The 16,805-nt window shown below is 43.9% G+C and overlaps 1 protein-coding gene across 1 annotated transcript in view; it reads right to left on the bottom strand.

Annotated features, from left to right (window-relative positions):
• Nucleotides 1-16,805, bottom strand: part of LOC120031839 (ankyrin repeat and sterile alpha motif domain-containing protein 1B-like) — a 231,310-nt gene that overhangs the window by 94,460 nt on the left and 120,045 nt on the right. The window contains exons 10-11 of the mRNA XM_038977659.1: nt 2,177-2,841; nt 1,730-1,849 (exon numbers count right to left, since the gene is read on the bottom strand). Coding sequence (XP_038833587.1) covers nt 1,730-1,849; nt 2,177-2,841 — 785 coding nt within the window. The remainder of the gene's footprint in view (nt 1-1,729; nt 1,850-2,176; nt 2,842-16,805) is intronic.

The raw sequence follows: 16,805 nt of genomic DNA on the forward strand, positions 1-16,805 counted from the left end.
CAACTGAGGAATATAAGTTTTACGCACTACACGCTTCAGCGGTCCCGTTCTGTGAGCTTGTGTGGCCTACCACTTTTTGGCTGAGCCGTTGTTGCTCCTAGACGTTTCCACTTGACTATAACACCCCTTACATTTGACCGGGGCAGCTCTAGCAGAGCAGAAATTTGACAAACTGACATGTTGGAAAGGTGGCATCCTATGACGGTGCCACGTTGAAAGTCACTGAGCGCTTCAGTAAGGCCATTCTACTGACAACGTTTGTCTATGGAGATTGTGTGGCTGTGTGCTCGATTTTATACACCTGTCAGGTGTGGCTGAAATAGACGAATCTACTCATTTGAATAGGTGTCCACATAGATATGGACATAGATATGGTCCACATATATAAAGTGTAGATTTCCTTTCTTTTCCCAGCGCTCCCATTCTGTTTTCCCGAAGCAGGTAATTAAATATGACCCTTCTCTGTATAATTGCTGCAGATTAATAGAAGAATCTGTAGGTCATTTATCATCATCATTCAGCCTCTATAGAATTGTATGGCGTGTGCAATGTATGGCAAACCATCGCTAATGAACGAAACACTGGGATCATCACAGCCCTACTATACAGCATGTGAAAAACTGGGATCATCACAGCCCTACTATACAGCATGTGAAAAACCGGGATCATCACAGCCCTACTATACAGCATGTGAAAAACTGGGATCATCACAGCCCTACTATACAGCATGTGAAAAACTGGGATCATCACAGTCCTACTATACAGCATGTGAAAAACTGGGATCATCACAGCCCTACTATACAGCATGTGAAAAAGCCATATGATTATACGCATCAATTAGATCACACATGTCAAACACACCCATTATATTAGCCAATCAGCTTACGTGTTTTGTTGCTATGTTCAGGCTCTACACTAATGAGGATGTTTTGGACTGTAAAGTGGCAATTAGTGAGGTTGATATCTTTCTAATGAATTGTATAGGCTGATCATATGTGTAAGGAAGAGGTGGCTTAACGTGGGTGTGTTCCTGGGTGTGTTCCTGGGTGTGTTCCTGGGTGTGTTCCTGGGTGTGTTCCTGGGTGTGTTCCTGGGTGTGTTCCTGGGTGTGTTCCTGGGTGTGTTCCTGGGTGTGTTCCTGGGTGTGTTCCTGGGTATGAAGCTGGACTCCTTTTCCTGCACATCTTAACATCGGTCACCTCTCCAAACACACCCAAGAAAAGCATTAGTGGTGGTGTGTGTGTGTCTGTGTGAATAGTGTGATCAGTGACCAGAAGATCATTTGGCTGTGAGTCAGTGTGTATAATATTTCTCAACAATGGAAATAAACACATGGATCACAATCATGCCTATAAGTATGTCAGAGGGACTTACTTAACCACCACCACCACCACCACCACCACCGCTTTTCTTGGGATGCCTTTACTTTCCATCTCTCCATCGCTGCATCGCTGCATGCATTTTTCATCCCTTTTTTCTTATTCAATCTCTCTTTTCTTCATTTCTTCTCACCTTTTTTTTTCTTTTTTTTTTTACTTTATAGAAGAGAAAGTAAAGTAACCTGGACATTCATGTCGTTTTTCTCTTGGACCAGAAACTAATTGTGTAGAACAGACTCACAGATAATTGACCACGTCTTAATAGACCACGTCAAATCATTTCTTCTTTAAGTTCTAGACATGACATTTCTATCTGACTGAACAGCAGCCACAGCGCGTGCTTCTCTCACCTCCTCCCATTCAGCAGTGAAGGAGGGTGTTCTCTCTAGCTGGCCCCCAGGACTGGTGGTGTCCCCTGGGCTTCCTCTCGGCCCCTGGCCCCTGGCCCCCGACCCCCAGTGGTACTCCTCCTGAAAGAGACCGTCAACACACTGTCCATTACATCTACATTTAACAATGGATCCATCAATTGGATCAATATCATTTATCAAGTTGGACAACTGTCTGTGGCTTGAAGCAAATTCTAAGGTGAGGTTCTGTAACAGTCATTCCCCCAATGGTAAACAAACGGTTACATTTACCAAGACCCACCCTCTCAGTGTAATAAGCCTGGGGCTGTACTTTTAACCGCAATTAATATTACACCTGACATTTCACACAAGATAAAGAGGGAATGGTAAAAATACCAGCACTGTTTCTCCATTAAAATGGGATATAAACACGACAACAGAACGTACCTGTATGGGCGACACAGCCCCCAGGTTGGAGTCAGACTTGGACAGTGACTTGGAGAGCTTTAGGTCCAGCACACTGCGAGGTATGGATCTCATCCTGCCCAGGGTAAAGGCCCTGTCCTCGTATCCAGTAGCCGGTGTCCCCTCCCTGGGTCCGCCAGCTCCCGACACACCCCCCCTCACCACCACCGCCTCCCCGTTCCAACCATACGGCGAGGAGGAGGAGGGCGAGGCGCTCTGGGGGTTCTGGTTAACCCGGGTGTGGAAGATGGTGCGATAGACTACCTGAGGTTTGGGGGGTCTGTCGTCTTTGAGGGGGTCTTTGGGGGTCTTCAGAGCCAACGCCTCGTTTCCTGTGTGAGGGATAATGAGGGGCGGTGGCAGTCCAATTCCTAATTCAGGAGGCTGGGTTACCGAAGCGAAGTTGCCGTGGTTACCGAGCGTGGTTACCGGGCTGGTGTGGGGGTCCGAGGGGGTGTGTTTTCGGGCTTTGGGTTTGGTGTTGGAGGTGTAGAGGTGGTAGGGTGTGTCAGGCGTCTCGCAGGCCGGCGAGGAGCCGTGGAGGAGGCCGGCGAACTCTACGGGGACGAGGCTCTGTCGTCGGTCGTCTGGTAGTGGGAGTGTATTGGAAGAGGCGGGGGGAGGGTTCTGCTGGTACGGCCCGTCGTCTGAGGAGAGACAACACACACAAGTTAATGTTGGAGTGCACCACACACACATTCCAGGTCCAACATACATACACAGACCCACAGATTGGTTGCACACAGTAACCAATCTTACGAGATCTCCCTCTCTCTCTCTCGTGCTAACATGGAGACAGTAAAAGGTGCACCATAACCATACCATAACCACACCCATACCATAACCATATCATAACCATACTAATCTAGAAAAACACATAGCAATACAGAGGAAAGAGGATCTATGTTAAAACAACTAGAGAAAAACACATCAGAATCAGGATTAACAGAGAGTTAAAATAAAGGTAAAAAAACTAAAGAGAGACAGAGAGAAGAATGTTAGAGGGAACACATACATCTGCTGTTGCCCTGTCAAGATGCAGGCTCCTACGGTACACACCACACAACTCCTGACACAGGTCTGACACGGCTGCCTGGTCAACATCACTGTGTGTGTGTATGTGAGAGAGAAAAGAGAGAGAGAGAGAGAAAAGAGAGAGAAAAGAGAGAGCGAGAGAGAGAGAGAGAGCACATGTGTGATGTATCCGTGTGTCTGGCCCATTGACTGAGTTCTGTGAGGTGTACTTAGAGCCAAATGGATGCTTTGAGAGAGACAGCCACCGTCTGTGTGCAGTGGGGTGAAAGAGGGATTGGGAGACAGAGAGAGGAGAGTCTTTCTGGTCTAACTCAGAAAGAGAGCTGGCCCGTATATCTATGTATGTGTGTATGTGTGTGATTCTGCCCGGGGATGGTGTACAGTGTTCTATTTAGTCTTCGTGCACGTGCAGTGTCATCCTGAGGTCGCTGAGTATATTTTCCTCCAATTCAAATTTCTAAAGCTTTATTGTCCATTCTTTTCATACACTCCAATATTCACCACAGATTCACAATGAGATTTGAGAGAGATTAAACTCAATAAACAGACAAACAGGTATGCAGCCAAACAGAGCTGTGTGTATAGTGTGTGTATTATCAGTGAGCAAAACTATGATCAGCAGGACAACATGGTCAGTGTGTGTGTGTGTGTGTGTGTGTGTGTGTGTGTGTGTGTGTGTGTGTGTGTGTGTGTGTGTGTGTGTGTGTGTGTGCATGTGTGTATAACCAAGTATAATACCATGGTGGACACACAGACAACTACACAGTACCATGGTGGATAAACAGACATTTACACAGTACCATGGCGAATACACATACATTTACACAGTACCACGGTGGATACACAGACATTTACACAGTACCATGGTGGATACACAGACATTTACACAGTACCATGGTGTATACACATACATTTACACAGTACCATGGTGGATCCACAGCCATTTACACAGTACCATGGTGGATACACAGATAATTACGCAGTACCATGGTGGATCCACAGACATTTACACAGTACCATGGTGGATACACAGACATTTACACAGTACCATGGTGGATACACAGACATTTACACAGTACCATGGTGGATACACAGACATTTACACAGTTCCATGGTGGATATACAGACATTTACACAGTACCATGGTGGATACACAGATAATTACACAGTACCATGGTGGATACACAGATAATTACACAATACCATGGTGGATACACAGATAATTACACAGTAAAGCTCTGAGAGGGAGACTGCATGTTACTGGATCTCACATGAGTCTGTTGGATCTAATAATATAATTGGATAATGTTATGCACATATGCATCTTATAATCTATAAATACATAAAAAGATTAGTCATTAGCTGGATACATCAGGGGAGATGCTGGCGCCAGGAAATGGATGAAGGACTGGTGTGTGTGTGTGTGTGTGTGTGTGTGTGTGTGTATGTACACAGTGTATTCACAAAGTATTCAGACCCCTTGACTTTTTCCACATTTTGTTACATTACAGCCTTATTCTAAAATGGATTAAATTGTTATTTTTCCTCGTCAATCTATACAGCCCTACCAAGCAAAGAGACAGCAACTGTTCATAGAGTGGATCTGAGAAAAATGGCTTTTATTTACCTTTATGCAGTTACTGCTAACATGACCCACATTTTCTCCAGAACACAATACAATAGAGGAAGGATACTTGTCCACATGATTAAGCATGTATTTAATGTAGCAAAAATAACGAACTAATTTTCGACCAAATGAGCAGTTACTGCCTTTCCTCTAGGTAGGGCAGTATACACAACACTCACAATGACAAAGGAAAAACAGGTTTTAAGAAATTTTAGAAATTGTATATATATAAAAAAATAAAACTGAAATATCACATTTACATAAGTATTCAGACCCTTTACTCAGTACTTTGTTGAAGCACCTTTGGCATCGATTACAGGCTTGAGTCTTCTTGGCACACCTGTATTTGGGGAGTTTCTCCCATTCTTCTCTGCAGATCCTCTAAAGCGCTGCCAGGTTGGATGGGGAGCGTCGCTGCACAGCTATTTTCAAGTCTCTCTAGAGATGTTCGATCGGGTTCAAGTCCGGGCTCTGGCTGGGCCACTCAAGGACATTCAGAGACTTGTCCCGAAGCCACTCCTGCGTAGTCTTGGCTGTGTGCGTAGGGTCATTGTTATGAACCCCTTTTGCCCTGCAGTCTAGGGGGGATGGAAACGAGACCCGTAACATATCTCATGCAAATCATAACAGTGAAAAGGAACAGTGAGAACTAGACATTTACACAGTTCCATGGTGGATATACAGACATTTACACAGTACCATGGTGGATACACAGATAATTACACAGTACCATGGTGGATACACAGATAATTACACAATACCATGGTGGATACACAGATAATTACACAGTAAAGCTCTGAGAGGGAGACTGCATGTTACTGGATCTCACATGAGTCTGTTGGATCTAATAATATAATTGGATAATGTTATGCACATATGCATCTTATAATCTATAAATACATAAAAAGATTAGTCATTAGCTGGATACATCAGGGGAGATGCTGGCGCCAGGAAATGGATGAAGGACTGGTGTGTGTGTGTGTGTGTGTGTGTGTGTGTGTATGTACACAGTGTATTCACAAAGTATTCAGACCCCTTGACTTTTTCCACATTTTGTTACATTACAGCCTTATTCTAAAATGGATTAAATTGTTATTTTTCCTCGTCAATCTATACAGCCCTACCAAGCAAAGAGACAGCAACTGTTCATAGAGTGGATCTGAGAAAAATGGCTTTTATTTACCTTTATGCAGTTACTGCTAACATGACCCACATTTTCTCCAGAACACAATACAATAGAGGAAGGATACTTGTCCACATGATTAAGCATGTATTTAATGTAGCAAAAATAACGAACTAATTTTCGACCAAATGAGCAGTTACTGCCTTTCCTCTAGGTAGGGCAGTATACACAACACTCACAATGACAAAGGAAAAACAGGTTTTAAGAAATTTTAGAAATTGTATATATATAAAAAAATAAAACTGAAATATCACATTTACATAAGTATTCAGACCCTTTACTCAGTACTTTGTTGAAGCACCTTTGGCATCGATTACAGGCTTGAGTCTTCTTGGCACACCTGTATTTGGGGAGTTTCTCCCATTCTTCTCTGCAGATCCTCTAAAGCGCTGCCAGGTTGGATGGGGAGCGTCGCTGCACAGCTATTTTCAAGTCTCTCTAGAGATGTTCGATCGGGTTCAAGTCCGGGCTCTGGCTGGGCCACTCAAGGACATTCAGAGACTTGTCCCGAAGCCACTCCTGCGTAGTCTTGGCTGTGTGCGTAGGGTCATTGTTATGAACCCCTTTTGCCCTGCAGTCTAGGGGGGATGGAAACGAGACCCGTAACATATCTCATGCAAATCATAACAGTGAAAAGGAACAGTGAGAACTAGAAGAAATCCACAGACAACTTAAATCTACCGTCAAACACTTCCGGTGAATTTCAAACACACGGTAATGGGGTGTGGGAAAAAGGTGCTGAGCTGAACCCAAGGAAAGGAATAATAAATATCCAAAACCCCCTCTAAGCTAGTCTACCTGCTTCAAGAACAGTTAGCTAACTAACCAATAAAATACAGTGGGTGGTCCGCCCAGTTCTAACTAGGGTAGTTAGACAAAGTTTTCCTACGGGTAATGTATGCCAATGGGCGACTTGGCTTGGTATCCACTTTTCCCACCAACAAACAGTCATACACCACAACAATATATACTCACAGGATAACGGACAAAGTGAGATGTAGGCACCAAAACAAAAGAGAGATAGCTCCATCATCCATATATATATATATATGATAAAAATTATATATATTTCCATATATATATATATACAGTGGGGAGAACAAGTATTTGATACACTGCCGATTTTGCAGGATTTCCTACATATAAAGCATGTAGAGGTCTGTAATTTTTATCATAGGTACACTTCAACTGTGAGAGACGGAATCTAAAACAAAAATCCAGAAAATCACATTGTATGAGTTAAGTAATTCATTTTAATTTTATTGCATGACATAAGTATTTGATCACCTACCAACCAGTAAGAATTCCAGCTCTCACAGACCTGTTCGTTTTTCTTTAAGAAGCCCTCCTGTTCTCCACTCATTACCTGTATTAACTGCACCTGTTTGAACTCGTTACCTGTATAAATACCTGTATAAAAGACACCTGTCCACACACTCAATCAAACAGACTCTAACCTCTCCACAATGGCCAAGACCAGAGAGCTGTGTAAGGACATTAGGGATACAATTGTAGACCTGCACAAGGCTGGGATAGGCTACAGGACAATAGGCAAGTAGCTTGGTGAGAAGGCAACAACTGTTGGCGCAATTATTAGAAAATGGAAGAAGTTCAAGATGACGGTCAATCACCCTCGGTCTGGGGCTCCATGCAAGATCTCACCTCGTGGGGCATCAATGATCATGAGGAAGGTGAGGGATCAGCCCAGAACTACACGGCAGGACCTGGTCAATGACCTGAAGAGAGCTGGGACCACAGTCTCAAAGAAAACCATTAGTAACACACTACGCCGTCATGGATTAAAATCCTGCAGCGCACGCAAGGTCCCCTTGCTCAAGCCAGCGCATGTCCAGGCCCATCTGAAGTTTGCCAATGACCATCTGGATGATCCAGAGGAGGAATGGGAGAAGGTCATGTGGTCTGATGAGACAAAAATAGAGCTTTTTGGTCTAAACTCCACTCGCCGTGTTTGGAGGAAGAAGAAGGATGAGTACAACCCCAAGAACACCATCCCAACCGTGAAGCATGGAGGTGGAAACATCATTCTTTGGGGATGCTTTTCTGCAAAGGGGACAGGATGACTGCACCGTATTGAGGGGAGGATGGATGGGGCCATGTATCGCGAGATCTTGGCCAACAACCTCCTTCCCTCAGTAAGAGCATTGAAGCTGGGTCGTGGCTGGGTCTTCCAGCATGACAACGACCCGAAACACACAGCCAGGGCAACTAAGGAATGGCTCCGTAAGAAGCATCTCAAGGTCCTGGAGTGGCCTAGCCAGTCTCCAGACCTGAACCCAATAGAAAATCTTTGGAGGGAGCTGAAAGTCTGTATTGCCCAGCGATAGCCCCGAAACCTGAAGGATCTGGAGAAGGTCTGTATGGAGGAGTGGGCCAAAATCCCTGCTGCAGTGTGTGCAAACCTGGTCAAGAACTACAGGAAACGTATGATCTCTGTAATTGCAAACAAAGGTTTCTGTACCAAATATTAAGTTCTGCTTTTCTGATGTATCAAATACTTATGTCATGCAATAAAATGCAAATTAATTACTTAAAAATCATACAATGTGATTTTCTGGATTTTTGTTTTAGATTCCGTCTCTCACAGTTGAAGTGTACCTATGATAAAAATTACAGACCCCTACATGCTTTGTAAGTAGGAAAACCTGCAAAATCGGCAGTGTATCAAATACTTGTTCTCCCCACTGTATATATATATATATATAGAGAGAGAGAGAGAGAGAGTGTTTGGGAAAACAACTGACTGGGTTTTTAAACCAAGGGAAAGGGGATGTGATTGTGTAAGGGAAACGGAGCAGGTGTGTCTTGGGATTGGCGACTGATCCCTGCCACCTGTGACTAGGGCAGAGGGAGAAAACAAATACACACACAGGATACCTGTATCTGTAACAGTCATTGTCCTGTTGGAAGGCGAACCTTCACCCCAGTCTGAGATCCTCAGCGCTCTGGAGCAGGTGTTCACATCAAGGATCTCTCTGTACTTTGCTCCCTTCATCGTTCCTTCAGTCCTGACTAGTCTCCCAGTCCCTGTCGCTGAAAGAAATCCCCACAGCATGATGCTGCCACCAACATGTTTCCTCCAGCCGTGATGCTTGGCAGTCAGGCCAAAGAGTTCAATCTTGGTTATATCAGACCAGAGAATCTTGATTCTCATGGTCTGAGAGTCCTTTAGGGGGGTGTCATGTGCCTTTTATTGAGGAGTGGCTTCCATCAGGCCACTCTACCATAAAGGCCTGATTGGTGGAGTGCTGCAGAGATGGTTGTCCTTCTGGAAGGTTCTCCCATCTCCACAGAGGAACTCTGAAGCTCTGTCAGATTGATCATCAGGTTCATGGTCACCTCCCTGACCAAGGCCCTTCTCCCCCGATTGTTCAGTATGCCTGGGCGGACAGCTCTAGGAAGAGTCTTGGTGGTTTCAAACTTCTTCCATTTTAGAACGATGGAGGCCATTATGTTCTTGGGGACCTTCAATGCGGCAGAAATGTTTTGGTACCCTTCCCCAGATCTGTGACTCGACACAATCCTGTCTCGGAGCTCTACGCGCGATTCTTTCAACCTCATGGCTTGGTTTTTGCTCTGACATGCACTGTCAACTGTGGGACCTTATATAGACAGGTGTGTGCCTTTCTAAATCATGTCCAATCAATTTAATTTACCACAGGTGGACTCCAATCATGTTGTAGAAACATCTCAAGGATGACCAATGGAAACAGGATGCACCTGAGCTCAATTTCGAGTCTCATAGCTGTAACGTAACAAAACGTGGGAAAAGTCAAGGGGTCTGAATACTTTCAGTATATATACAGTATATAGAGAAAGAAAGAGAGAGACAGAGAGAGAGACAGAGAGAGAGACAGAGAGAGAGACAGAGAGAGAGACACAGAGAGAGACACAGAGAGAGACAGAGAGAGAGACACAGAGAGAGACACAGAGAGAGAGACAGAGAGAGAGACAGAGAGAGAGAGAGACACAGAGAGAGACACAGAGAGAGACACAGAGAGAGAGAGAGACAGACAGACAGACAGACAGACAGAGACAGAGACAGAGACAGAGACAGAGACAGAGACAGAGACAGAGACAGAGAGAAGCAGTTTGTGTGTGCGCATCCGTGTGCCTCAGTGGGCAAAACTCTCTCTCCCTGGGTATTGTCAGAGTGTGTTAAGACTGTGTACAAGCCCCTCCACTGATAAGCATCACATCACTAACACTCACAGAGCAAGAGAGAGAGAGACAGAGAGAGAGCAAGAGAGAGAGCGAGAGAAAGCGAGAGAAAATAATTAAAGTGGGAGAGAGATAAGGAAGACACGAGACAGACCACAGAAAGAGAGAGCGAGCCAGCCAGCCAGCCAGCCAGACAGCCAGACAGCCAGACAAGACAGACAAGACAGACAAGACAGACAGACAAAGAGTGAGAGAAAGAGAATCACTAAAACAATACAGAAATACACTACGGAAAAAGAAGGAACAGCACGTCAGAAATCAGCTCAAAGTAATTGAAGAATCCATAGAATCTAACCACTTCTGGGAAAATTGGAACACACTAAACAAACAACAACATGAAGAGTTATCTGTTCAAAACAGAGATGTATGTATAAAATACTTCTCCAATCTTTTTGCCTATATAACAAAGAACAAACAGCAAAAACATATACATGATCAAATAAACATCTTAGAATCAACTATTAAAGACTACCAGAACCCACTGGATTCTCCAATTACATTGAATGAACTACAGGACAAAATACAAACGCTCCAACCCAAAAAGGCCTGTGGTGTTGATGGTATCCTCAATGAAATGATCAAATATACCAACCACAAATTCCAATTGGCTATACTTAAACTCTTTAACATCATCCTCAGCTCTGGCACCTTCCCTAATATGTGGAAGCAAGGACTGATCACCCCAATCCACGAAAGTAGAGACAAATTTGATCCCAATAATTACCGTGGGATATGCATCAACAGCAACCTTTGGAAAATACTCTGCGTTATCATTAACAGCAGACTCGTACATATCCTCAGTGAAAACAATGTACTGAGCAAATGTCAAATGGGCTTTTTCCCAAATTACCATACGACAGACCACATATTCCCCCTGGACTCCCTAATTGACAAACAAACAAACCAAAACAAAGGGAAAGTCTTCTCATGCTTTGTTGATTTCCAAAAAGCTTTTGACTCAATATGGCATGAAGGTCTTCTGTACAAATTGATGGAAAGTGGTGTTTGGGGAAAAACATACAACATTATAAAATCTATGTACACAAACAACAACTGTGCAGTTAAAATGGGCAATAACACATTTCTTTCCAGAGGGCCGTGGGGTCAAACAGGGATGCAGCTTGAGCCCCACCCTCTTTAACAGATATATCAACAAATTGGCAAGGGCACTAGAACAGTCTGCAGCACCCTGCCTCACCCTACTAGAATCTGAAGTCAAATGTCTACTGATGATCTGGTGCTTCTGTCCCCAAACAAGGAGGGCCTACAGCAGCACCTATATCTTCTGCACACATTCTGTCAGACCCGGGCCCTGACAGTAATTCTCAGTAAGACAAAAATAATGGCGTTCCAAAAAAGGTCCAGTTTCCAGGACCACGAATACAAGTTCCATCTAAACATCGTTGCCCTAGAGCACACAAAAAACTATACATACCTCGGCCTAAACATCAGCACCAGAAGTAACTTCCACAAAGCTGTGAACGATCTGAGAGAAGGGCCTTCTACGCCATCAAAAGGAACATCAAATTCAACATATCTATTAGGATCTGGTTAAAAATACTTCAATTAGTTATAGAACACATTGCCCTTTATGGTCGTGAGGTCTGGGGTCCGCTCACCAAACAAAAATTCACAAAAATTGGACAAACACCAAATTGAGACTCTGCATGCAGGTTTCTGCAAAAATGTCCTCCGCGTACAACGTAAAACACCAAATAATGCATGCAAAGCAGAATTAGGCCGATCCCTGCTAATTATCAAAATCCAGAAAAGAGTTGTTGAATTCTACAATCTGTTCACAAACACAAACAGATCCCCAGGACAGCAACACAATTAGACTCAACCAAATCATGAGAAAACAAAAAGATAATTACTTAACACATAGGAAATAATTAACAAAAAAAACTGAGCAAACTAGAATGCTATTTGGCCCTAAACAGAGAGTACACAGAGAGAAAGAGAGAGAGAGAGAAAGAGAGAGACAGAGAGAGACAGAGAGAGAGACAGAGAGAAAGAGAGAAAGAGAGGAGAGAGAGACAGAGAAAGAGAGACAGAGAAAGAGAGACAGAGAAAGACAGAGAGAGAGAGAGAGAGAAAGAGAGACAGAGAGAGACAGAGACAGAGACAGAGAGAGAGAGAGAGACAGAGACAGAGAGACAGAGAGAGAGACAGAGAGAGAGTCATGCTCAACATGAGCTCCTGATATATTTCATATTTTTTTGTTTTTAGAATGAGATAAACACTCTAATCGAAAAAGAATTCCAGACAAGAAGTGATGAACAACAACTCTATTCATTCAGAATAGAAAAAAAGTAACTTTGCTCCTCAAGTTAAGAAGTTTTGAGTCTAGCTACCTAGCTAGCTAGCTACACAACAAAGACCTAGCTAGCAGACTAACAAGCTAGCCAGAAGAAACGAGCTAGAACAAACCTAGCAAGGGCAGTTAATACAACTACATCAAACGACCAAACTGAGTGAGTAAACCAAAAAGGAGCACGGACTAACTTTAAACATCTATTCTGTTCTTTTGTGTGAGAATTTGTCACTCTTTTTGCTGGTTTTTGAACTAAATTAGCGCTAGCAGCAGACGAACAAATTGGTTACCATGGCAACGGGGCAGCAGAACAGCGCAGCAGTAGTAGTAGAGCCCACAGGCACCATGTCCCCACTTCCCCTCAGCGCAGAATCCATTCTCTACCCTAAAGAGGCCAAACATGACACAACGAGGAAAGCTTTTAAACAGAAACTACTAAAGGGGAGGCCAGAAACGCTTTTTGCAGACCTCTACAAAAACGGTGACGTGAGTAATCTCATCTTCCTCACTGACCAGCCAAATGCATGGCGCTCAGCAGTGTGCTCTCACTACCCATCCATAAAGAGGGAATCTGTAATGGGTGGAAGCTGAAAATCAAGACGACCCTGACAGCACCATGATAACAATCAACCTCTACAAGACTGGGACTGTCATGGTGCAAGGTAACATTAGGCTGTTTGAAACAGACTTTCAGACCATTAAGGAGAGAGCGGAGAGAGAGAAGGACACCACCAGTGACATGCCCTCCCACAAGACAAATTCCACCAGCACCACCCTCACCCCTACTCTCCCCACCCAACAAGGCACATCCAGCACCACAGAACAGCCTCCCACTGACAGTGGCACCGACACAGACCAGCCACACCCCAGCTCCAACACCCACCAGCCCCCCCTCTGCCCCCCCCAGTCCAGAAGAAACACTGGCTGACATCGTCCTGTTAATGGACTCAAATGGGAAGTATGTTCAGGAGAAGAAACTTTTCCCTAGACACAAAAGGAGAAAGGTGTGGTGCCCAACAACGCAGAGTGCCATGGAGCTGCTTGATAAGGCCCATCTCGGGTCGCCAAGCCACATAATCATACATACCGGAAGCAACGACCTGCGTGCTCAGCAGGAGAGGGTGGCGACTTCACTACGGGGAGTGATTGAGAAGGCCTCCGCAATCTTCCCCAACTCAAGAATCGTAGTGTCAACCCTTCTACAGAGGAGGGACTTCCACCCTGCCACAATCCAAAGAATAAACGCCAGTCTATCCCGGGACTGTGCCCTGCGACCCAATGTACACCTGGCCCACCATCCCACCCTCGATCTGGACTGTCTCTATGACCATGTTCACCTGTACAGGGAGACAGTCCCCATCCTTGCCAAGACTCTCAAGGACGTCGCTTTAAACCGCAGCCCGACCTCTCCACCCAGGAACAGCGGAGCAATCTCCACCCAGCCGAGATCACCGAGACAGCACCCCGGACCAGCACCCTGGAACCCCTAGCCACAGCCCCACCAACCTCAATGCCCACCACAGCCAGCGCAGCACAGACCACCCCAGCCCAGCTTCAGAGCCACCCAGACGAGGCCTCCCACCCCCCTGCCTCCCACCGCAGACCCACACTTGGAGGAGCCACAGCCCAGCAGGCAGAGCTACGCACAGGCTGTGAGAGGAGCAACTGGCCCAGCCCCCACCAACCAAATGAGTGACATTAAACAAATGCTGAGTCTACTACGCTCACATGTGATAGGCCGAGGGTCATGGTAAGATGAGCACAAGAACTCCACCATCCTCACACTACATCCACCCAAGTGGCATGACACAAATTCTATCTTAAATGATAAACAAATCACATTTGCAAAATAAGAGTTTACTTTAATTGAAAAATCCTATTTTAATAGTTCTTGTTGGATTGTGAGTGTTTATCTAATTTTGAAGGTAAAGAAAAGAAAAGTTACAAAATCTTTTTACGTTGCATGTTGGAATTTACAAGGATTGAAGTCCTCTGCTTTTGGGCTAAAGAGCAGAAACCCAGACTTCCTGAAAGAAATTGATAATGTTGATATTGTAGTACTACAGGAAACATGGTACAGAGGTGATGTTTCCACTGGCTGTCCACTAGGTTATAGGGAGATAATCATACCATCCACTAAATTAAAAGGAATCAAACAGGGCAGAGACTCAGGGGGAATGCTAATATGGTATAAATCTGAACTAATTAATTCAATCGAATTGATCAAAACAGGAGAATTCTTTATCTGGTTAAAAATCAACAAGGAGGCTATCTTGACAGATAAAAACGTCTTCCTCTGTGCCACATACATTCCCCCCTCAGAATCACCCTACTTCAATGAAGAGAGTTTCTCCATTCTAGAGGGGGAGATTAGTCACTTTCAGGCCCAAGGCAACGTACTGGTCTGTGGAGACCTGAATGCTAGAACAGCAGAAGAACAAGACACTATTAACAGTCATGGGGATAAACACCTACCAGGAAGCAACAACCTTTCCCTCCCCATATACCCCTACAGAAACAACTATGACAAAGTGAAAAACAAAAACGGAGCACAGCTCCTGAAGCTCTGTCGAACACTGGGTCTGTACATAGTCAATGGCAGGCTGAGAGGAGACTCTTTTGGTAGGTACACCTACAGCTCATCCCTTGGCAGCAGCACTGTAGACTACTTCCTCACCGACCTAAACCCAGAGTCTCTCAGAGCCTTCACAGTCAGCCCACTAACACCTCTCTCAGACCACAGTAAAATCACAGTGTATCTGAGAAGAGCAGAACCCAACAATGAAGCATCACGGCCCAATAAATTACATGGTACTAAACAGGCCTATAGATGGAGTGCAAACAGTACAGACATCTACCAAAAAGGAATTAGTAGCCAAAAAATACAATCTCTCGTGGACAACTTTTTAGCCTTAACATTCTCCTTCAGCAATGAAGGTGTAAATTTGGCCGTTAGGAACATAAACTTTATATTTGACAAATTAGCCTCCTTGGCTAATTTAAAGAAGCATAAGAGCAAACCAAAAATAACAGATAATGAAAAATGGTTTGATAATGATTGCAAAAATCTAAGAAAGTCATTGAGAAATATATCTAATCAAAAACACAGAACCAGACAACAAAAATATACGCCTTCAATATGGGGAAACACTGAAGCAATACAAACACACCCTAAGAACAAAAAAGGAACAGCACATTAGAAATCAGATGGATGGAATTGAGGAATCCATAGAATCAAACCACTTCTGGGAGAATTGGAATAAATTAAACAAACCTCATCATGAGGAATTGGCTATCCAAAATGGGGATATGTGGAGAAATCACTTTGCAAACCTCTACAGCAATATAACAAAGAGCCCAGAACAAAAATATGAGAAAAATTACAAATCCTTGAATTAGGAGTCAAAGACTATCAGAATCCTGTGGATACCCCAATTACAGAAGAATAATTATTAGAAAAACTATGCACTCTCCAACCCAAAAAGGCCTGTGGTGCTGATGGTATTTGAAATGAAATGATCAAATATACAGACCACAAATTCAAATTGGCTATACTTAAACTCTTCAACATTATCCTCACTGCAGGTATTTTCCCCGATATTTGGAACCAGGGATTGATCACACCAATCTATAAAAATGGAGACAAATTTGAACCAAATAATTACAGAGGAATTTGCGTTAACAGCAACTTGGGGAAAATTCTCTGCAGTATTATAAATAGCAGACTACATAATTTCCTTGACGAACACAACGTCCTGAGCAGAAGCCAGATTGGATTTCTAAAAAGTTATCGTACAACAGACCACATTTACACCCTCCACACTCTAATTGATAAACAAGTTAACCAAAACAAAGGCAAAATCTACTCGTGTTTTGTAGATTTCAAGAAAGCATTTGATTCAATTTGGCACGAAGGTCTTTTTTTATAAACTAATAGAAAGTGGTATTGGAGGGAAAACATTTTATTGATATGATTTTATTAAATAAATGTACACTAAAAACAAATGTGCGGTTAAAATTGGCAACAAGCAAACAGACTTCTCCTCTCAGGGGCGGGGAGTGAAACAGGGCTGCCCAATAAGTCCAACACTATTTAACATCTACATTAATGAATTGGCATAAACATTAGAAGAATCGGCAGCACCTGGTACCCCCCTACACAACACTGAAATCAAGTGTCTGCTGTACGCAGATGACCTGGTGCTGCTGTCTC

Source organism: Salvelinus namaycush, chromosome 38, assembly GCF_016432855.1.
Source record: "Salvelinus namaycush isolate Seneca chromosome 38, SaNama_1.0, whole genome shotgun sequence".
In the NCBI taxonomy this organism is placed as follows: domain Eukaryota; kingdom Metazoa; phylum Chordata; class Actinopteri; order Salmoniformes; family Salmonidae; genus Salvelinus; species Salvelinus namaycush.